Source organism: Dermacentor silvarum, chromosome 3 (assembly GCF_013339745.2).
Source record: "Dermacentor silvarum isolate Dsil-2018 chromosome 3, BIME_Dsil_1.4, whole genome shotgun sequence".
NCBI lineage: Eukaryota > Metazoa > Arthropoda > Arachnida > Ixodida > Ixodidae > Dermacentor > Dermacentor silvarum.
In genome coordinates this window covers 3,350,574-3,374,433 of record NC_051156.1, presented here as the reverse complement: position 1 = coordinate 3,374,433, position 23,860 = coordinate 3,350,574, and the positions used below count along the sequence as shown (strand labels likewise).

Below are 23,860 nucleotides of genomic sequence, written 5' to 3'. Positions count from 1 at the left end.
AGCACTTCGGTGTCTTCTAGTGTACAGCTGCAACCAACGCGGACACCTCGTGGTTCCAGTGGCAATGACGGTGGCCGTCCTTCAGTTCCGATTCCTACTACAGGATATCAGGGTTTGGCGTTCAAACAAGCGTCAGCGGCCGACAAGACGATTTGCCAGATTGACCCATTACCATGGTCCTCTATTTCCGAGAACACCCCTGCTGCCCCTATCGGTGCTATCGCCGCTAAGCGCAACATTCACGCAGGAGTGAAGGTGCGCCATTCAGAGTCAGTGCGGCGCCCAAGGCATGGTGGCCACCGCAACAAAGCGGAGCCGATGGCCCTGGGACCCGTGCTGCTCAATATGTTCAGGTCTACATTATCGGACAATGTGTGGTCATCCTTTTCCAACAACAGTCGGCAAGGCCTGCGACCAGTGCGCAACAGCCAGTGAAGCCATCTAGCGCCCACCAGAGAAGCTGGTTGCGCGCTAGATGACTCACCAACGACGACCTCACACCCTGGACAAGTTTCTTTGTTGCAAGCGCGCCGGATACTCAATTTTTCTCTCTCGTCCGTAGCTAGGGGCGCTGCGGTGCACAAGGGCATTCGTTCCCGGCGCGCGCTCTCTTTCTCTTCCATAGCTAGGGGCGCTGCATTGCACAAGGGCGTTCGTTCCCGACGCGCACTCTCTTTCTCTCTCGTCCGTAGCTGTGGTTTACCCGAATGATCCACCGGTGCTTCTCCCACTAATCATCACTCACTTCGTGGATATGCGGTGATTTTTTTTGGCGTGGCTAATATCACTTCCCAAAAACTGGTAGGCCCACGCCACAGCCGTTCATTTCTCCCATTCGCATGTTGCAACTATCCCAGGTGAAACCCTCTATTATTGGTGGAGATTCCCAATCTCGCAGACTAGTTTCTATAAAGCTGGTGACCGCTATCCGTTCTGTCCTCAGTGGCTTGTCCATCTTTAACAACCGCGCCTGTGTACTGATTCCTTGCGTGTTTATGTGGCTGGTCGCACCAGTATTACACTTTTTAATGCGTTAGCATAAGGAGTGTCGAAGTGTAAAAAAAGTTCATGGGCGTGAATTCTGGGAAACCGGTCACGTAGTAGAGATAGACAGCGGATGGGAGAGCTTAGAAAAGCGTATATATATATATATATATATATATATATATATATATGTGTGTGTGTGTGTGTGTGTGTGTTTGTGTGTGTGTGTGTGTGTCTGTGTGTGTGTGTGTGTGTGTGTGTGTGTGTGTGTGTGTGTGTGTAACTGGATTTTTGAATGGGCCAAGCGTATTTAGAAAAATCAGAAGCACAACTTCGCAGTTATCTTAGGTTTACAGCAGAAATTTGGGCTAGTTGGTTGTAACTGAACTTAGACATCATAACAAGCGCTGATGGACGGGAACACGACTAGCAACTAGGAACGGGACTAGCGCCCGTCCAGTCTACTTGTCTCTTCTTTGTGTTCCCGTCCATCAGCGCTTGTTACGATGTCTAAGTTCATATCTTAGGTTTATTTACCCAACAGTTTCGGTCGGTGGACCGACCGTCGGTGTGTGTGTGTGTGCGTGTGTTGCAAGTTTTCAGTGCAGTTGCACTTCACTCCTCGAAGACGCAGGACGTATGTCGAGTAAGTTCCTGAACAGCACATTGCAATGTGGTAAGCGCGATTTACATCACGGAACCGGCACCTCAAAGATGTGCGACGTAAGGCTAACGCATTTTTCTCGCATTTATCGCTGAATAACCACTGCTTTTTGTTTGTTCCTTCACATGACAAGTATTTGTTCCTAACATTATCCGTGCTGCTCAGAATATGGTTGACGCTTCTTTTAGTGAACATTCTGCAGATCACGACGGCTTCTTAAGCAAGTCGGCACTCGAGCCCCAAGTCGCCCGCCTACAGCTCTTCCCACCGTGTAGATAGCATGGATGCCTTTGCGAGCAAAGCAATACCCTGGTCCTATCAGTCGCAGTTCCCTGTCATGTCCACCACCTCGAAGTGCACGTCTCTTCCCCAGGTGAAAAAAAAAACAAAAAAAACAGGCAGACTAAACTCCAGTTGAGATCCACGTAAAGCGAAGGATTCTTGCTTTTATTGGCTTATGAATCATGTGTGTGTTTATGAAATAGGGTTATCGAGGTATAAATATTAGTTTTAAAGAGCAGCGTGTTATGCGAGGAAATTATGTAATTTGCAGTGAGGTATAGGCAGAGTGGATATTATATATGCATGTTTACATGGAGTAAATCACATATTGCCGCCAGCATACTGAGAACGAAAACACGCCCGCCGCATCATAGCTGTGTCTCAAAGAACTGCCACAACACAAGCGTCAAGCAGGGAACCGCAAGACAACGCTGCGCCACACGTACCCACACCACGTGCTGACAGACCGGTGGCTCGTGATCGAGGATCGGATGAATGGCACGCGACAGGAGGTGACGAAGAAGAGGACGACGTTCGTAGAGGCGACGCTCGTAGGCGTTTTTGTTGAGTGTTGAGTATCTGGGGTTCACGGGCACAGGTTCGCCCAAAATAAATCAGTTTTATTAGAAACGGTTGCCGTAAGTGTTGGTTACATTTCTGGTGGAGGTGCAGGGTATGATTCCAAGCCCCACACACGTCAGGGAACGTAGCCCGGATCCCCGAAGTTTGCAGCCAACGGAATTGACGCCTGTCCACCAACGCACAAGTCGTCGCATACGAGGTGAGCCTCCCGAGTTTGGTCCTCTCACCAAATCACCAAGGGAAGCGACGGCGGTCAGCCTAGGCGCCACTGCGATGGCTACTCAAGTGACCCCTCCTGACGTCGTCGTTGACTCACCCAAGACGCCAGAATCATTTCACGGAGACACATTTGAGGATGCCGAGGACTGGCTCGAAAACTTCGAGCGTGTCGCCAGATGCAACGGCTGGGACGCAACGAGGAAACTCCTGTATGTGTACTTCGCGCTGGAGGAATCTGCACGCACGTGGTTTCAAAACCGCGAAGCGTCGTTTTCATCGAGGGATGACTTCCGACGAGGACTGCTCGCTACTTACCCGAGCACGGATCGCAGAGAGAGGGCAGAGGCTGCTCTTCAGGCGAGGAACCAACGAAACAATGAAAGTGTGACCATGTACATTGAAGACATGTCCCACCTCTTCCACCGAGCCGACCCAAACATGGCTGAGGACAAGAAATTATGGCACCTAATGCGCTCTGTTAAACAGGAGCTATTTGCAGGCCAGGTACGTAATCCGCCCCACACTGTAGCCGAATTCCTATCAGAAGCGACAACGATGGAGAAGACGCTGCAGCAGCGTGCAAGGCAGTACAACAGAGATGCAATTGCATCGCATCATTTGAAGTTAGGTCATGAGCCCTCCCCAACAACATCGACGCCCTACGAGAAATGGTGAGGTCTGTCGTTAGGGAGGAGCTCCAGAAATTGAAGCTGGTTCAAAGTCCTCCTACGGTGGCATCACTTGCAGACGTCGTACGCGAAGAAGTGCGACAAGTAATTTGGGAACCAGAGCCTCAGTCAGGTACGGCCCTTAGCACAACCGGTGCGTCAGCCACGGATATCATACGGCCAAGCTTTACGGCAGGACATTGGACGCGCTGACTCTGCCCGAACTACCACTATGCCCCAGGTGCTTCCTCGCAGTATGCCGCCCATGCCGGAAGGACGATGGCGTACAGCAGACCGGCGTCCCCTCTGCTACCACTGTGGCGAGGCTGGTCACCTGTATCGGGAGTATCAGTATCACCTAGTGGGACTGCGTGGCTCTCCTTGCATGCACCTTGCCCCCGAAACGGTGAGCGCCCTTACGAGATAGAAGCATTTTTATCTACGCGCCGAAGCATTTCCTATCCCCAGCAACATGAGCCTCGATCGGCAGCACCTAGACGTTATCGGTCGCCGAGCCCGCGTCCGTCCTCCATTTCACCGAGGCGTCGCTTACTAAGCCCGCGATGGGAAAACTAGAGGCAGCGACCTGTGGAGACAAGGCCGCTGACGCCCAGAAAACCGAAGGCCCTCCGTCGCTAACCCGACGAGACGACTGCAGTGCAACAGCGACGAACAAATGCAGTGATGGCGACGCTAGTTCTGAGTTGTGTGTCATCATTGACGAGTTCGAAGTGACCGCGTTGATAGACACTGGTGCAGACTATTCAATTATTGGTAGTGTACTCGCCAGAAAATTGAAAAAGGTATTGACCCATTGGACCGGACCTCCTAAACATAGAGCCTGTAGTCGAGCCTGTAGTAATGTGCAATGCAAGGATTGGAATTAGTGGCTTTATGTACGTCAGCAGCTCTATTGTTATCCATGAGTGTCCCGTGATCTGATCTTGGGCCTGCACATTTTGCAAGCAAATGGCGCAATGATCGGCTTGCAAGAATCCCGCGTGTTGTTTACTACGTAGAATGCTGTCGCCTTTTCTGACGTGGAACAGCCACATGTTGCCTCTCTGCGTATTGTGGATGAACACGTGACGGTGCCGGCAAGATGCAGTGTGACTGTCATTGTAAGAATCGACGCATTACGAGACTATGAGGGACTTGTAGATGGAAATATCGGGCTGCTACTGGAAAAGCAAATATGTGAGGCAAGGGCCTTGTTCACCTGCGTAACGGATGTGCGGCTCTCCTCTTGACTAACTTTGGCAATGAGGCACAACACGTGGCGAAGGGAACAGCCATGGCACCTCTTCATGGTTGTGCACAAGCTACGGATATATCGACTCTCGATACACCATCACCAGCATCTGGGACTTTAGGCAGTATCCTCGCATCTATCGATATTGACCAAGATCTGTCATCACCACAAAGACATACGATTGTGAGTTTTGTCAAAGAGTTCGCCGAATGCTTCTGTACTTCATAGAAAGTCCATCGAACTGCCGTTGCAAAGCCAGGCACTATAGTTGAATAACCCGTAAGACTAGTGCACCAACACCCGTACCGAGTGGCTCCAAAAGAAAGGGAAGCTGTAAGAAGTGCAGGAAATGCTCAAGGACGACGTAATACAGCCATCCAATAGCCCGTGGGCATCTCCGGTAGTTCTCGTGAAAAGAAGGATAACACCCTACGATTTTGTGTAGACTACAGAAAACTCAACCTCGTCACAAAGCGGGATGTTTATCCACTCCCACGCATCGACGACACCTTGGACAAACTACGCGATGCTCACTTCTCTTCTTTGGATCTTAAAAGCGGGTACTAGCAGGCAGAAGTGGACGAGCGAGATCGCGAAAAACGGCATTTGTGACACCGGATGGTTTATATGAGTTTAAGGTACTTCCATTTGTTCTGTGTTTTGCGTACGCCACCTTCCAGCGGATGATGGACACTGTTCTTTCCGGACTGAAGTGGCAGTCGTGCCTCGTTTACCTTGATGATGTGGTGGTCTTCTCCACTACATTCGAGCAGCATGTGCAGCGGCTGAGGACAGTTCTGGATGCCTTTCGCACGGCGGGATTTACCATAAAACCCCAAAAATGTCACTTCGCTTTTCGCGAGCGCCGCTTTTTCGGACACATTTTCAGTGCTCAAGGCGTCCGCCCAGATCCTGAGAAGATCACGGCAGTAGAAAAGTTTCCGAAGCCAAGAGATAGGAAAGCTATCAGGCGTTTCCTGGGACTGTGTGCCTACTACAGGCGTTTTATAGAAAACTTTTCTAAAATTACCGAACCACTCACGCGGCTTACAAAAGAAGATGTCCCTTTCGTGTGGCATAAAGAACAAGAATACGCCTTCTCTGAGCTACGACGACGTTTGCACAGTCCTCCCATACTTGCCCATTTTGATGAAGATGCCGAAACAGACATCCACACCGACGCGAGTAACGTTGGCCTCGGCGCCATACTTATTCAGTGGCAGAATAGAGAAGAAAAAGTCATTGCGTACGCAAGCCGTACTCTATCGAAAGCTGAGACAAATTACTCAGCTACAGAAAAGCAATGCCTGGGAGTTATATGGGCCATCAGCAAGTTCCGGCCATACTTGTACGGCAGACCGCTTCGAGCCATCAGCGACCATCATCCATTGTGCTGTCTGGCGAACCTCAATGACCGTTCTGGAAGACTCGCAAGGTGGAGCTTGCGCCTGCAGGAATATGACGTCACGGTCGTTTACAAGTCCGGTCTCAAGCACAATGATGCTGATTGCTTATCACGCGCACCGATCGAATCGACCGCTGCTGAATACGAGCAAGATTTCCTATTTCTTGGGGCTGTGAACACGTCGGAAATGGCTCATCTCAGCGTTCTGACCCGGAATTACTCCTTCTCATCCAGCACCTGGAGGGTCGGCAAGTGAAAGTTCCTCGAGTTTTTGTCCGCGGATTGTGTTCGTATGTCCTCAAGAACAGCGTCCTCTACAAAAGAAACTTCGAGCGCAGTGGGGAGATGTTTCTACTTCTCGTAACCACATCGCTACGAGCGGAGATCTCAGAAGCTTGCCATGATGACCCTTCAGCTGGTCACTTGGGCGTTAGTAGGACTCTGGCAAGAATCCGCCAAAAATATTACTGGCCGAAGTTGATGAATTCAGTGCAGCACTATGTAAAATCGTGCCGAGATTGACAAAGGCGCAAAACACCTCCACTCAAACCAGCACGCCTTCTGCAACCGATACGGCCACCAGCAGTACCATTTGAACAGATAGGAGGGGATTTACTTGGGCCATTTCCCGTTTCGTCCTCGGGAAAGCGATGGATTGTGGTAGCAACCGATTATCTCACCCGGTATGTCGAGACTTCTATCACAACAGCAACCGCCATTGAAGTGGCTCAGTTTTTCGTCACACACATCGTATTGTGACATGGCGCGCCTAAGGTTGTCATAACAGACAAGGGAACAGCTTTTATGGCCCGTTTGATACAGTCTGTTATGAAACTAACACATACTTATTATAGGAAAACCACAGCATACCATCCACAAACAAATGACTTGACTGAACGGGTCAATAGAACGCTCGCTGACATGATTTCGATGTACCTGGACATAGAGCATCGAACATGGGATAGTATTCTACCATACGCTACCTTTACGTATAATACTGCAGTACAATAGACGACACATTTTACGCCATTTGAACTTGTTTACGGCCGGACCGTAACAACGACAATGGACGCGATGTTACCTGTGAATAACAGCAGCGAAGACGACCCTGACGTTAGTGAATACATAGAAAGGTCTGAAGAGGCACGGCAGTTGGCGAGGCACCGCATCGTACAACAGCAATACGTCAACGCAAACCGATACAACCTAAGGCGAAGAGAGGTGCAGTACAACCCCCTAGACAAAGTGTGGGTATGGACGCCTATACGCCCCGTCTTTCGGAGAAGTTACTGCGCCGTTATTTTAGTCCCCATAAAGTACTTTGCCGGCTAAGTCCCTTAAACTACGAGGTAACTCCCGAAGGTCAAGTCTGCTCCACAAGACGCAGGACTCGCCCAGAGGTCGTACACGTAGTACGAATGAAGCCTTACTACGAAAGGCATTGAATAACAGAATTTGCAGATGTGCCCAAGAATACCAACGGTCGTCGCTGAGCTTTGTTCTTTTAAAACTGTCGGCCTGTCTAGGCCTTTTCTACGCATCGGGGCGATGCTTCTTCGGAGGGGCACTAATGCCGCCAGCATACTGAGAACGAAAATACGCCCGCCGTATCATAGCTGTGTCTCAAAGAACCACCACAAGACAAGCGTCAAGTAGGGCACCGCAAGGCAACGCTGCGCCGCACGTACCTACACCACGTGCTGAGTGAGTGAGTGAGTGAGTGAGTGAATAAACTTTTATTGGGTCCAGCAAAACGCGATAAAACGCGCACCCGGCTAATCCCACGGCGGGACCGACAGTTCTAGCCTGCCGGCCCGATCAAGGGCGCGCTGAACGGCCAGGATTTGGTCTTCAAAGAGGGTACTTCGCAGCAGCGCGTCCCACTCTTCCTTGATGAACTTTGGGCCCAACGACCCGCACCCCCAGAGCATGTCAGCCAAAGTAGCAGCCTCACCACAGGCCGCGCAAGAACAATTCGGATAAATGTCAGGATATATGCTGTTAAGGGACACCGGATTTGGCTAGGAGTTAGTTTTCAGGAGTCTGAGCGTGACCGCCTGCGGCCTGCTTAGCTTAGAATGCGGTGGCGGGAAGACCCTTCTCGCTAAGTAAAAGAATTTAGTGACTTCATTGTGCGTGATAGGCGAGTCCCTGTGGTCGGGGGGAGAGTCACCCGATCCGAGGGCAGCACGTTCGGTAAAGCCACGCGCAGCCTCATGGGCACATTCGTTGAGGTTCAGAGCAACCCCCTCGACCGCCCCGACGTGGGCAGGGAACCAAAGGATGGACTGTGTGGAGCTGTTGCTTTGTTTGGCGCATTTCAGAATTTGAACTATACCTGTCGGGCTACCCGGCCTTTCTGGAATGTCCTGACGGCCACTTTCAAATCGCTATACACCCTGTCTCTCCCACCGTCTTGCATGGCGACTGCAATAGCCACCTGCTCGGCCACCTCGGGGTCCGTCGTCCGAATCGAGGCACAGTTGATGACTTTGCCCAGCGTGTCCACGACGGAAACCACAAAAACCTTGCCGTCTCGGTACGCGGCGGCATCGACGAAGCTTGCTTCAATCTTCTCCTTGTAGATTTGTTTTAATACAATGGACGCTCTAGCCTTGCGACGTCCTTGCGTTGTGCACGGGATGAACGTTGCGGGGCAACGGGGCGACGACGAGCTTTACCCCTATTTCTGTGGGGATCTGGGTGTTGCTAGCCAAGTTCTTGGTCTCTTCAAGGATCCGCCTGCTGGCCGGCGTGGTGGATAGCCGAGTTAGCTGGGCCGATTTCTGAGCCTCGGCTATCTCCTCCATGGTGTTGTGTATGCCGAGCCGGAGGAGGTTCCGGTATGCGTTCTGACGGGCCGCCCGAGGACTTTCTTGACAATCTTCTAATGAGGGCATTGAGCTTGTCCCACTCGGCTCTGAGCCAGTTGTGCATGGCCACCGTGTAGGTGAAGTGACAAAGCACAAAGGCGTTGATGAGATGAATCAGGCTGTCCTCCTTGAGGCCACGACGTCTGTTCGTGACCCTTCGCTCGAGGCGAAAAGCGTTGTGAGTCTTCGCGATCATTTTGCGCAACGCAGTACCGTCGCCGCCACCCGATTCGATGAACATACCCAGAACTGTGATGGTGTCGACCCTGGGTATCGGGTCGCTGCTCCGAGAGAACAGGTGAATGTTACTTTCGGAGACCGGTTTCCAGCCCTTGCGTCTACCCCCGCTTTCTTTTCTGTAAAGCAGAAGCTCGCATTGCACATGTTGAAGAAAGTGGACGAAATGACCGAGCCTTGCGGCGTGCCCCGTGGGCCCAGGCGCACCTCGTCGGAGACAATTTCGCCGATCCGCAGCTTCGCTTTCCTCCCCGTCAGGAACGAACGGACGCAGTTATAGATCCTGGGGCCCAGCTCGAGGCCCGCGATCGAAGCCAGGATATATTCGTGGATAACGTTGTCAAACGATTTCTCGAGGTCGAGTCAGAGCAGAGCCCTGGTGTCCCTGGTACTGCCGTCGATGATGTGATGTTTGATCATCTTCATTGCGTCCTGCGTCGAGAGGCCGGCGCGGAAGCCAATCATATTGTGAGTATAGACGTTGTCTTCGAGATATCTGCTTAGTCTGTTGAGGACGACATGCTCCGCCACCTTCCCGACGCAGGACGTGAGAGAGATGGGTCGGATATTGTCCACGTTCGGAGCCTTGCCGGGTTTAGGGATCAGGATGATTTTGGCGGTCCTCCAGTTCTCTGGGCCACTGGCGTTTCTCCACGTTCCGATGATCTTCTCGGTGAGGTATTCGATCGAACGGTCGTCAAGGTTCCGCAGCATCTTGTTGGTGATGCCGTCGGGACCCGGCGCATACTTGCCGTTGTGTGCAAAAATGGCTTGCCTGATTTTCGCCACGGTGAAGTCTTCGTCGAACTCCGGACGGGCCGGGTCGAGGTAGTCGGGAAACCGGACTTCCTCGCCTCCGTGCTTTACGGGCAGGTACTTCCCCATGAGCTTGGCTACCAGCTCATCCCCGGAGCAGGATCTGGTACCTTCGTGCAGGGCTCTGGTGAGCGTGTGTCTCAGGTTGGATCTGGTTGGAGCATGCCCCACGTTTTGCCGTTGCGCATCTGCCCGTCGATCGAGTCGCAGACCTCGTCCCATTGCTGCTTGCCGAGGGTCCGACAAAGATCTTCAATGGCCCAGTTTAGCACGGAGATATTTTCCCTCAATCTTCGGTTTAGCCTTTGTCTCTGCTATCGGAGTAGCAGCACCTGCTTGGCCTCTATAAGATGGCCTAGCCTGCTGTCCATCTTCTCTACCTCCAGGTGAGTGACAATCTTCTTGGTGGACGACTCCGCGTCACTCTTGATTCTCTCGCATCATTGTTCCAGGTCTTTGGGAACGGGTGCGCTTTCGTTGCCGCGGAGCTTGCGAAAATGGTCCCAGTCTGTGATGGTGAACTCTAGATTTACTTCGGGCGACGTCGGAGCGGGTCTCGAACACGTAATGGTCGCTACCAAACTCCATTGCGGTGTTACTCCACTAGGCTCCCGCGTCGTGCTTCACGAACGCTAGGTCAGGGGGTGGTGTCCCGGTTCACCGAGTTGCCGATTCGGGTCGGGAACGCCTTGTCCGTGATGAGCGTGAGGTCCATTTCGTTGGCGTTCTGCCACAGACCCCGGCCCTTGCTCGTGTCGTAGATGTAGCCCCACAGTCCATACGGAGCGTTGAAGTCCCCGACGACGACCAGGGGATGGGTGCCGGCCAGGTCGATGGACTTCTTAAATATCGCCTTGAACTGCTCTCGGGAGTCCCTGGGATTGCTGTAGATGTTGAGTTTCTCCGCTGGTTGCGTTGGTTCGTGTTAAGCAGAACCTCCGCCATGACCTATTCGACCTTGCAACTCGCCAGCTTCAAGTTGTGAGACAAGTGCGTAAGCTTCTTGTCAACTAACGTGCATACTCCCCGACCACCGGGCTGACCGGAGACGACCCGATAACCGGGAAGGGATGCGGCGGCCACTAGGGTTTCCTGTAATGCCGTTACCTGTGGTTTGTTAGCTAGCGATCTAAAATATTGCTGCAATGGAGCCTCTTATTGGAGTATCCCCTGCAGTTCCATTGCCAAATTCTGAACGCTTCTTTCGAACTATCCATGATTAGACACGTTTTCCGTACTACCTGCTGTAAGCAAAGCAGCACGTAAAAAGTGCCCCCCAGTCTGATGCGTCGATGTGCTCGTAGCCCTGATTATAGTCGACGACGCGTTCGGAACAACGACCTGCATCGGAATTGTGGACGTAGTACTTGAGATCACCAGATGCTCGAGGGCGTCGATGCGATCGGCCAGCGCGCCTAGACCTCTCTTCGGGTCTCCTAGGGCGACCTGCACCTGTGCTAAGCCTTGATGTAACTGCTGCAACCACGTGCTGACAGACCGGTGGATCGTGCTCGAGGATCGGATGAATGGCACTCGACAGGAGGTGACGAAGAAGAGAACGACGTTCGAAGAGGCGACGCTCGTAGGCGTGTTTGTTGAGTGTTTAGTCTCTGGAGTTAACGGGCATAGGTTCCCACAGAATAAATCAGTTTTAGTAGAAATGGTTGCCGCAACTGTTGGTAACAATGTATACATTTGTTTACATTTTCAGTGATGATCCATAGTGTCATGTTGCACTCGTGGTGTTTCTGATGCGTCGGTTTCTTCTAGTGCAACTGCGGATCGAAACGCATCGAGCATCTCAACGCGCTGGCGTGCCCGCGTGAAGCCGTGTTCTATGCCGGGCGCCGATGCATGCATCCATGGTTTAATGGTTTCAATATTACGCTTGTGTACCAGATGTACTCTGTTCCACACCAGCCATTGGACAATTTTATTAATGGTTATTTTATTAAATATAATGCCGTACTTAATAGAAAATGATGAGTTTGCAAAGTGACAAAGCCGTTAGAAGCCAGAAAAAACGAAGTTTAGGCAAATCCACCAACCCACCATCGATGCGCACTCAATCCCGCTACTTCCAGCTCCCGCAGACACTAGCCCCCTAGTTCCTCCTAGACAATATTTTATGAAATCCTGTGCTTCAAACGGTAAACTCGTAAACTACTACTTCGCTACACCATTCAAAGATGGCGCCAGCATCCCGTTAAACATGTTCGCCGTCAGTGGTCAGATACGTAGAAAAATGTTTCTCGAGCTCATCAAGACAGCTTAGCTTTAATATATCCGTATTAGCGGTGACACTCCCTTTTTCAAAGCTTTATTTACCTGCAACCTCTGGTATAGGGTACATACTGCGAAATGTACCTTCGGACAAAAATCTTGCAACTCATTCAGCACTGTGGCCATTTCCTTTCGGGTATCCATTTAGGTCGCGCTCCACAACGAAGGCCTTCTTACGGCCTCCTTTCGATTCCGTCACTCTTACTCTTGCTTCTATGACAAACACCGTCACTTTTTCTGCAGAAAAATCTGCAACAAATGGTGATCCCTTTTCATCTTTTATAGTATAGTGCTTTCAAGCAGGCGTTTATGCTTAAATTCTCGGGTACTATCTGCCTCAAACCGTTCACCCTAACGAAAAAAAATTAAACAGCGCAAAAAAAAAAGACCCGGGCAAGAAACGCACGAACAGCACAAGCCCTGTCGCGGTCCCAGTGCTGTCTATGTCTCATATCACGCTATTTTAATTTGTTCAGTACCGTGAACCAACTCGCCCAACAAGAAATATGGTTAAGCGGTCATTGGTCTTTCTCTTTTTTTTTCTTTCGTTCTTCGTGTCGGATATGTGGCTCGACAATTGAGGCATCGAAAATTGTGGACGTCGTGTTGACGCTTTGCAGGCCAGGATGCGCCATAAAGTTCTCAAGAACTTTATTCAACAGACTGACTTTTAAACTTTTGCCCCACAATTCACTTAGCGCGCCTTCCATTCTCTAGTAATCCAAAATTGCTGCAACATTGATTTCGTGCAGAACACTGGAAAAATATGTTTATAAGGCTCTCCCGCGGTTCCGTAAGCGGTGTAACTAAGCCACACACATATACCACTGCCCGCGCATCACCATTAACGTGCTCTCCACAATTTGCTTTAAATGTGGTTCTTACACGATACTGCGGATATAAACGCTTCGTATATAACGCCACTAAAGAAGGAGAAAACGAGAGTTCAGTAATTTTCTCCGAAGCCCTAATTAACCCACTTTAAGCTTTGCACGTACAGCACTCATAAGGCGCCCTCCATTCCCTCTAAATTTAGGCTTTGTGAAACATTTAGTTCTCTGAGGACAAGGGTATAACATGCGCATAACGCGTTCGAACGCTTGTTATCGCACTGAATGCTTCGCTGCCCGACAGACGCCTGACAAATGGATTGTTTACTGCATCGTAGAGAGCAACATCAAACGAATACAAGGTTAGGATGCTGCTGTTTGCGTAAGCTCTGATACAAACGATCCGCCAGTATTTTTCATGAATATGCAAACGGCAAAAAACAGCTGCCGTTGCCTCGCTACTATCAAAACTATTTCAATGTGCACGGAGTGATAACGCCACTAATGACGTCATATGCCTTGGCACACAAGCTGGTTCAATGCATGTGCGTTGGTTGGCAAGGTGTCTCGTGGCGCCCCACACTTTTCGTCGACGCAGGTGCCGCCAGGCATTCTTAGTAAAAGGGCTCGGCGATTTGCTGCAACTTCCTTCGCTGTAGCCATGTCTGCTATGTTTTCTCTCATCCTTCGGTGGCAACAAATCAGCCGTCATGCAACAGGTATGAAACACGCACCGACGATCAGTGTATGGTCGCACGATGGACGTTTGACCTTGGCGCGACGGAGAAGGCACCTGCTACGAAGACCGCCGAGGTTATGGTCGAGGTGAACGATCATTGGCGGTCTGCCAGACGGCGCAACATTCCGGGTCTTTAAAATGCCACGCATTGCGACGCGGATTCATCGGAGAAGTTTTTTGTTTATTATTATTTTTCGGGTAAAAATATCCGCTATACAAATTTTGTGCCCTTGAAACGCGGCAAGAGATCTACTTCTCTGCAGATCTGAATGGGATTCTGTTTCACTTGTTGTAATCATTGCTTCGTTATCTCCTGTTTAACTATTATGGCGTGGTTCACCCGTAATGTCAATCTGATGCGTGTCATTCCACACATTCATTAAAGTAAATTCAGTGAGTAAACCGTGATTCGATTATGAGGCAAGCCGTAGTGGGGGACTGTGGAATAAATTTGGTCCCCTGGGATTTTTTGACGTGCGCCCAATGCACGGTAACCGGGCGTTTTTCATATTGATCCCATCGGAATGCGGCCGCCGCTGGCGGGATATTACCATGCGGCCTTCTGCTTAGCAGCTCGACGCCATAACCACTAAGTCACCACAGCAGGTGCCCCATCATTCATATAGAATCTGAACGAGTTGATCTCGGGATTTGCTGAAGTGGCTCCACCGCCCTGTAGTTGTCCTCTGAGTTCTCCTGATGCACCTGACTCGGGCGATTCCCTCCTGTCCCGTTCACATTCCTTTCTTGCAAAATTACACTGTTAAGCTGATTTGCAGGAACTATGCAAGATTCGTTACGAGGGATAATAAGCAATGTGAAATTTGTATGCAGCCCGATCGTCCGTTTTGTTGATTTATTTCGTGATGTCCAGCCGAATCATTGGTTGTGTCGAAGCCATAAAGCGTGAGGCCTTTTCTTTCGTGTTGCTGCATGCAATTCTCGCACAGAGCTGCACGTGAGCTCGTCCATTGCGAATTCAAAAACTTAGCGTTCGTGTTCTTTACGCAGAAACTAAGCGTGAATACAATGGAGAACTACCACCATGCACCGCGCTGGCGTAGCACTACTGCCTGTTGAGATTGGCCAATGGGTTCTTTGGTGTTCCGCCCTGTTAACATCCGCAGTAACACATCTACTGACCAGGTATTCATCGTGATGTTTCCATTTAATGAATGGCATCACAACTAAAGAAAAATTCCCCGTCCGGGTACCACGCCTCAGAGAATGAGGCTAAATCCTGTTCAATCGAGGCAGCCTGGTTTCACAGTAACTGCATAAAAATAGTCGCGTTCTTTATGAAAGGGTCATCTAGAGAATATTGTGCGTTTGAGCGAATTTTTCTCACAGGCGATTTCACAGAACGCCTGTTTCACATTCGTATTCCGGGCAATGGCTATTGAAGAGTAACAGGACAAATCTGGCATATTTTTTTCGATACCCGTCTTCGTAATGTACATGTAGGGACAAGCTGCTTGATACCTTCGTCTGACGGACCTCCGAATGTTAAAGAGGAACACAGTGTGACAGAAGGGGTCGCAGCCGCCGTACAGAATTACTGCGCACCTGCGATTCCTGGAGCAGCAACGGACACAGGTAGATGGGCAGCAGCAGCACGAGCACCAGAGGGCGGTATCGGCGCTGTGAAGAATCGAAGGGGCGCTCCTCGTCCAGGCCTGTAAAAACGAAAAGGGGCAATAAAACGCACATCCCGCGGAGAACAGGGATATCCATATTTAAGGGACCCTTATGCGTTGGCATAATTGCAGGAGCTTCCTGGTGAGCGACATTCGTTTCAAGCAAAGGCCTGCAAGATGAAATGAGCATTCAAGCGGGCGTGCTTTCTACCTTTAAGCTTGCTGACGGCGCATGCAGAGAAAACCACTCGCGTTCAACGAACGACGCGCATCTATGTAGCCACAATAAATGGGTCTCCTTAATTTTATAAACAAGCCCATCGATTAAAACTGTCCGGCATGGCAACACATCGCATTTTTCTTTCCCTTTTCTCCTCTGTGACGAGAATTAGCGCCTTTAATTGCATAGCTTCTACAGATCACCACAGACTTTCAGCGGGCACGGCATGTCGTGAGTTTCCCAGCGCGCTCCGGCGCCGAGAGGAGGAAGTAGGAGAGACAGCGGAAAAAACCACGGAGGAGAGGAGCGCTGACGTTTCCGCTTAAAGATAAGTGGAGCTGCAAAGGTCAAACGGCGCGTTGATTGGATGCAATTGCGCTGCGTCTGATGATTATATTGAACGGGAACGCTCAAGTCACGCGCTTTCCAAGCGCTGAAGTTCACCATTTGCACCACTCTCGATGGTACGTACCTCTCTCCAAAAGGCGCTTGTCTGAAAAGGAAGTCGTCGCAATGCGGACGCGGCGAGAAAGCGCCGCACTTGCGAGAGGCTCGAGCAGCGCGCTGCAGGTATGGATGTGGTGGGAGCGGCGAACCGTAGTCGCATTCAAACCGACGGCTTAGGAGTGGCAGATGTGTTTTAGTGTGGGGCATAGTAAGGCTACGGAATCAGTTATAAGAAAACGGGAGAGGGATGTCGGTGCGGGCCGGGGGCATGGGCTTAACGTTGTAGTATTGAGTAGAGGAAAGAAATGGCAGAGACAGCATTATGAAGGTACAGAAGGGGTTGACGCACATAAGCTTTGCCCATTTGACTCAAGTGCTACGTGAACCCCCAGAATTTTGCACTAACTACTGTGTACGACTTATTGTGTTTGAGCGGTACACACGGTTTCGTCCCACGCTAAGCAAAACATGGTATATCTTCGAGATGAGACAGTACCTGTGTACAGAGGGAACCAGCAGTACTTTCCAAATATATGAACATGTACGGTGCAAGGAAACTGGCGTAGAACTGTGGTCATGTGCCTAACAGCACGGGGCTGCTGAATGCAATATCAGGGTCCTGCAATGTTGCTACAAAGCCTTCATAGAAACTGTTCTCCTGTGACATTTGTGTTGTACCGCCCGTACAACACATTCATATCGCACAGATATACTCAACAGCCCCAAGCGTGGGTGTTTAGCCCAGTGGGTAAGACACTCGGTTTCTGAACCTTGGGTGTAGCATGCAATAATGGTATATATATATATATATATATATATAAAGAGAATTATATAAAGGGTGTCCCAACGATCATGCACCACGATCTAAGAATATGCAAATGCCACGTAGCTGGACCGGATCGAGGTAATGTTGCTTGCCGTCGTTTGGAGATACTGAGATCACTTTTTTGCATTCTGCCTAGTTACATAATTAGTGTTATTAATGAATAAATTTCTCAAATTATAAAATTACATTAAAAACGTCAGTGAGAAAATTGTAGGGCATCATGAAAAACTCCCGATGTCGATTTCTGTTGCTCAATACGTGCTACATAAAAGTGTCCTCCAAGCGTGGAAGAAGCCCGCGAATACACGCCAAGTGCCTCGAGCGGCCAGGAGCGCGGCAATTTTGAGTGTATTCGCCGGCTTACTTCGCTAGCGCTACAGAAAGTTATGCAGATGCAACAGACTTGTTGAAACCTAAGCCAAGCAATCCTTTGCACAGGTGTTAAAGGTTGTTGAAAGCAGCGCTTATGCCTGTGCCGTTAAGAATGGTTAGCGGTAGGTGGCGTCGTAGGCCATATGCACGTCTTTACGAAACGTAATGTGTGGCCTCGTTGACCTTCTGACTAGAACGGACGGTCTCGTGACTGCTTATCTTGTCAGTGCAATGTTTACACGTTTCGAGATCTGAAAGCGAGTGTCTTTTCAAAATGTAGCACTATATCTAGAACACAACCTTTTCACGCGCATAAAGTTAGGCGATGTCGATGCTGCGATGTTGTGCACGAAAACACAAAGTGCACAACATTGATGCACTTCGAATCTTATTGCCCATATTTTACGACACTAGGCTACACGTCTAGTGTCTTGCTCCACACTGAGCTTTATTGTGTTCTCAATACACAGCCAATGTTCTGCGACGCTTCGATGCCCATTTTGCTGAATTAAATTCAGTAAATACTGGATGTTCCCGTGCCTAACGACAACCTGATTATGAGGTACCGCGTAGTCTGGGACCCCAGAATAATTTTGACCACGTGGAATAATTTAACTTGCACCTACACCTCATATCTCTCATCTAATGCTAATGCCGCGGACGGAATCGAACCCGCTACGTCGATCGAGGTCAGCAGCGCCACCTCATCGTTACCAAACTGTATATAACACTGTCAGTGGGCAGGCTTTGCTAGGAGCGTTTGCTCACGCTCAAAACCATGTTTCGCTATCTACCGAAAGCGTGCGTTCTCGACGCGCCGTTTTTTTTTTTTTTTTTTTTTGTGCCGCTATACTTTCCTTGGAGAGCTTCCAGCCTGGTCCACATGTGTGAAGCATGTGATACGTCCACCTCAGGCACTCTCTTTTGTAGGGCTAGAGCGGAGGCGTATGCATCACGCAGTCTCGCGACAGCAATTCCCATCCACTATCCGTTGCGTAAAAACGTCCTTCACATTACCACGAGCCAACACTGAAACGCCGTCCCACGTGTTTCACCAAACAACCCACAACGCCACTCCACACCCTTACCCCCGTTTTTCCGTCTCCTGGCCTTGGGCAGTAGCTGTTTTGCTTTCTATGTGTGCTGTCCTATGTTTACCTCCACCCTTACCCTTTTCACACTCTTGCAGGTAGCGTTCAGAAACTGGCCGCATGTTTGCGTCTGTTGACCCGCTGAGCATCGCTGCTAAATACAGACACTGTCATGTTCGATTAACGGGGTCCTCAAAACGGCAAATGAAGGCAGACTGATGGTAAAAAACAATAATCTTCTAAGAACTTCTGAGTGGTAATACCGAATATGTTTTGAAACCTGACATACCAAGTCATCTAATACACTTACTCAGTCCGTCGCGGACAAGGTTCTGTGGGAGAGTAATTCGAGTCCTTGACATAACGGAAAAGGCGCCTAAATTGTTTGGGGACGCTCAGTTTGAGGATACTCGGAAAATGTATGCGGGGTTTTAAATGGGCAGACGTCATCGACGTACGTTCTGTACACAAAGAGACTTCTGAAGTTAGGATCCCATTAGTGGGTGTACAGCGGGAAGGTTAAACTTTGACGTAGACAAGACGGAGACGAGCGCTGTCTACGTCCACGTTTAACCTTCGCGCTCTGCACTCACGATAATGGCCCACCACCAAGACCAAGCAGCCAACCATTAGAGGGGGAGGGGGAAGGGACTTGTAGTGAAGAAGTTTTCTAGCGCCCATTCATCTGAGTTGAAGAGAACGTCTCGATTTTAATTTTAGACTAGGGCTTTGTATGGCTGTAGATGTGACAGCCGACAAATACTTCTGCAGTGCAGCACTCCAACGAATACCGCGCGAAACAGTACAAAACTTTCTCCGCATAATTAGCGCCAGCTGTCTGCATCGCATTCTGGGCGAAACTGCAATTTTTACGCAATTTCCTTTTAATCAAATAGAAAACAATTGATGCCCACATCTTCTATTATCTCTAAAGCCAAGTATGTTGGCTTTTTAGCATCATTACTTAAATATAATAACTACAGTCCCTCAACGCAACTGACTGTCGTCGTGTAAAGGGACTGTGACGGGTTAGTAAGTTGCATACTCTTATCTGACCTTTTTTTTTTCAATCCGATTAGTTAACAAACAGCAATATACACCCATTTCTGAGCATAGTGTGACAGTATAGTTGACGCATAATTTTTGTGACATTAGGCGCAACGCGACTGTAGCGAGTTCAACGTTTTCGCACCACGAACATTATGTTTTAGCTGGTGATGGGTTGTCGTGGAAATATGCGAATACTCTAGTCGAAAAAAAAAACCTTAGGGACTGCGTAAGTCTACACGAATGTAATGTACATGGCAGGATTATTTCCTGCTGCACGACGCATTGTACAGGGGCCGTATTCTGAAACGTTCGCCTAGGCGAAATTTCTTTTTTCGCTTTCAGGCATGCGCCGATTGGCTGTTTTAGCAAAATTGGATGAGCTGATTGGGTGGTTGAGCCCGACGTCATTCGATTTTGCTCAACCAGCCAATCAGCGCGCACGCTGTTTTCGCCTAGGCGAACGTTTCAGAATACGGCCCCAGGGCGATCACGGTGGTCGATGGATCGACGAAGGTGGTACAACGGCGGCAGCATGATGACAATGGTATGAAGACGACTGTGTGCCGACGATGGTGTGAAGACGACCATACGACGAGAGTAAGATGTCGAAGTTAGAGTGAGGAGGATGGGACGACCACGATGACACTACGACAAAATGCATGACGATGATTGTATGAAGACGACGATGACATGACAACGGTATGATGAATTGGGGATGACGACGCGTGTATGACCAGTAGCGTACCCAGGATCTCTGCCAAGGGGGCAACAAGCACTTTGCATGATATGCAATTTCCTCGCTTTAGCCAGATGAATCCAACAGCAAATAAAATGCCTAATAATTATAATAATAATGACACCAAAGATGATGAGGATGTTTGTCTTCAGCGTTTTACTCAAAGTCTTCAGACAGATTGAGAGTCCCAAGAAGCCGGTCTGCAGAACAGTGCACGTGGTCATCCTTTGAAGCTCTTGCGTAAACGATCTTGGCAGCAGTAGAGTGGTGTCAGTGTCTGAGGAGGTCACTTATGACTGATGGAGTGGGATAACTCAGGAATGCCAGTAATAGCGTGTATAGCGCATCAAACTCGGCCTCAGGGGGGGGGGGGGGTAGAACCCTCGAAACCCCTTCCCCCCCCCCCCCCCGTCGGTGCGCCACTGTGTATGACGACAATGGCGTGACGACGACAACATTCCGAGAGTCAGTTGAAAAAAATGACGATGCAACGACCACGAAGGCTTCACGACCGCGAGCATACAACCAACTAGTGACCCGATCTATGAGGCAACTGGTGCCATTGGGTTGGCGTAAAAGCCGTGACGACGACTGCATGTCGACAGTCAGATCACGAAGCTGTAATGTCAATGATAGAATGACCACTAGGGCATCGCGACCACAATCACATACCTAGTAGCACAAACTTGCAGACAGCTTAGGTCACTGGATCTTTGTAAGAGACTAGATAGATAGATCGATAGATAGATAGCTAGATATAGATACATACATACATACATACATACATACATACATACATACATACATACATACATACATACATACATACATACATACATACATACATACATACACTACATACACACATACACACATACATACATACATACATACATACATACATACATACATACATACATTGGCATGCTTAAAACGGTGAAATTAGGCAAAGAATGCTAATCACATTAACACAGGAAAGTGGATGAGGCTGAGGAATGATGACGGCAAAATGCAATGCGATAAGCATCAATTGAATCTGTCGAACTGAACCAGGCCCCTGACACTGATCCAGAAAGCACATACTATACAGGTCATTCAGCACTATAAAGCACAAAATGTACACAACACACATACTGTAGCATAACGGCGAGCAGACTATATGTAGCATAACTGTGAGTATAACTGCATAACATACTACATACACAGGGTGATAATTTTTAAGTTTTATGCAACTTTTCAAACTCGTCTGTGGCAGACAGCATAATTTTTGTCCTTGAGCTCGATTATTCGTAGAGGCAGGCATTTCCAGAACGAGAAATCGAAACACATGTTCAACTAATTAAAAATGTCACTAAATAACTTCGTAACAAATTACCTTACGACACATATTACAATTTACAAATCAAGCGGCTGAGCTTGCAAGACGTATCCACTTGAAAATAATTTCTAGGATGACAACAGTTTCGAGATATTATTTCCCAAAGTGCGGAACGAGACACATGGGCGTTCCAATTAACATTTGTGCTTCAATGAATTTTGTGAAAGTGGAGCAACAGCGCATTTTTACGGCAAGTTTGATGGCGCATATCTTCAATCTTGCGTCATTGTAGAATATCATTCGAAGTAGATACGCCTTGCAAACTCATCGGCTACAAATAGTAAATTGCAATATGTGCCGTAAAGTAATAAATTGAAAAAGATCATTAGACCTTCGTTAGTTGGTTGAATATGTCCTTAGATTTCTCGTGAAATAATATACGCCTCTCTGAAAAATACAGCTCTAAAATAGAATTACGCTATCTGTAAAATGTTATATTTAAATATTTCATAAAACTTTGAAATCATCCTGTATTAAAATTAGTGAACTTTGATGTAGCATCCAAACGTGCAAAGGCCTGAAAGGGCCACAAGCTTAAGATATGACGAACTCGACGTGTTTCTCGCGAGCACCAAAGCAAAGATGGCGCTCACTTCAAGCAGGATTCGGTTCTCTTCTATAGCAAAAATAATAGGTGAGAAAATGGACTCACGCTCAGTTTGAGCTCTGTCACTGGTCAAGAAGATGCAACCACATGAATGTATTTCCTATTGTCGTAGTCTGGCGTCGGCGCACGCATTTCATGTCAAGCGATAATCACGCGGGTATCATGGCCGGAATGCCGATCGCTAGTAGTCGACGCGCAACGCAGTTCGGCCAAGATTGAGCAGTGTGTTCGCCTGTGTAGACGCCACGACGCCTGACAGCGTGGAGTGTTCAGTGCGGCCGCTGATTATACGCCCTGTCTGCAATATCGAGCTTAAAGAAAGTTATGCACCAGCGCATTGCTATGTGCCCTACACTCGACACGTGAACAAGGCCTTGTGAAATTGTTGAATGTGGCTTACCAGGCAGCGAAGGCACGGCGGTCGGCATTTCCGATCGGCGAGTAGGATGAGCTTCTTTTGCCTGCTATTTGTTTTTTTCTTCTCGAGATCGGGCTCGAACTCACGCGTGCTCGTGTTCGTCAACCTTTTTCTCTGACCAAGTGCACACAGATTGGGCTGTTTGCTAATATGAAGGCTTTTATCTTTCTAAAATACGACTGTTATAATGAGAACTTCTCTTTACATGTAGAGCAATACTTGCGTGATTTGCTTGTAATGGACATGTTGCATAACGTAACTACGCAACTGAGCAATACTTGTGCACACATTGCGAGACGCTGCTCTACTGAAGCTTTCGATTTCACTGTTTGGTAAAGAAAAAAGAAAAGTAGGCAGTTATTTTCAATTTGAGAGTGCCTCCTTTCCTGGGATTCCCCGTAGTGGGTTAGGGTCATGGCTTTGGAACACTGACAAGATTTGGCAATATAAGCACGAATCCGTAAAATCATTGTTCCCGTGTTTGCATCATACAGGGCTTTGTGCATTTACGGCACGTATTTTTGTTACCTTTACTAAATATGCCGTGTAGGAAAGCCCCCCCCCAAAAAAAAAAAAAAACAAACTTTACAGCTTCTACGCAATCTGGGAATCAATATTATGCAAAACATTTTGCTGGCAGCTTGTAATGTTTAGATCCGCTCCGAGGACTCGAAGGCGTTTCTAGATGGACCACTATTTCGGCGTATGTCAAGCAGTTTTACGCGCGTCACGCGAATGTGTGCGTCACGACAGCAGTAAGAAGACAACGACGTCGTTTGCGTATTATGACGGCGACGGCATGAAGACAGATGCTTTTTTTTTACTCGCCAATGAAACGTTACAACCTGCCTCGTTACAATTTCGGCGGATCGCAAAAGCGGGACCGTCTCACATAGTCTGAAAGTGCTAACATCACCGAGAGAAGATAGCGAGAAACTAGCACCCTCTCGTTTATATAAGCAACTTGTTGGTATGGCACATGAGGCACACGAAATGCAGTGTTAATATTGACTATCACTCGCACATTTCATTCCAAAGTTTGTGGCCGAATGTAAACTAGCGCGTGTGCAACTGCTCTCGCTCTTGCTCTGCGCCTAGTCGCCCGCGCCAGACTCAGAAACAGTTAGCTCGAGTTAGCGCGAGAACTATGCGTGCAATCGTGGTCTAATGATTGCACGCATATAATTTCAAAAAGGAGACAAATACAAAGAGTGGCAGTGGTCTATATTTGGCCAATCGAATCT

At 48.8% G+C, this 23,860-nt stretch overlaps 1 protein-coding gene across 1 annotated transcript in view; it reads right to left on the bottom strand.

The window, feature by feature from the left end:
• Positions 1 to 15,829, bottom strand: part of LOC119443747 (uncharacterized) — a 131,272-nt gene extending 115,443 nt beyond the window's left edge. The window contains exon 1 of the mRNA XM_049663182.1: positions 15,401 to 15,829. Within this exon, the coding sequence (XP_049519139.1) occupies positions 15,401 to 15,661 (261 nt within the window). The 5' untranslated portion in view covers positions 15,662 to 15,829. The remainder of the gene's footprint in view (positions 1 to 15,400) is intronic.
• Positions 15,830 to 23,860: the final 8,031 nt, after the last annotated feature.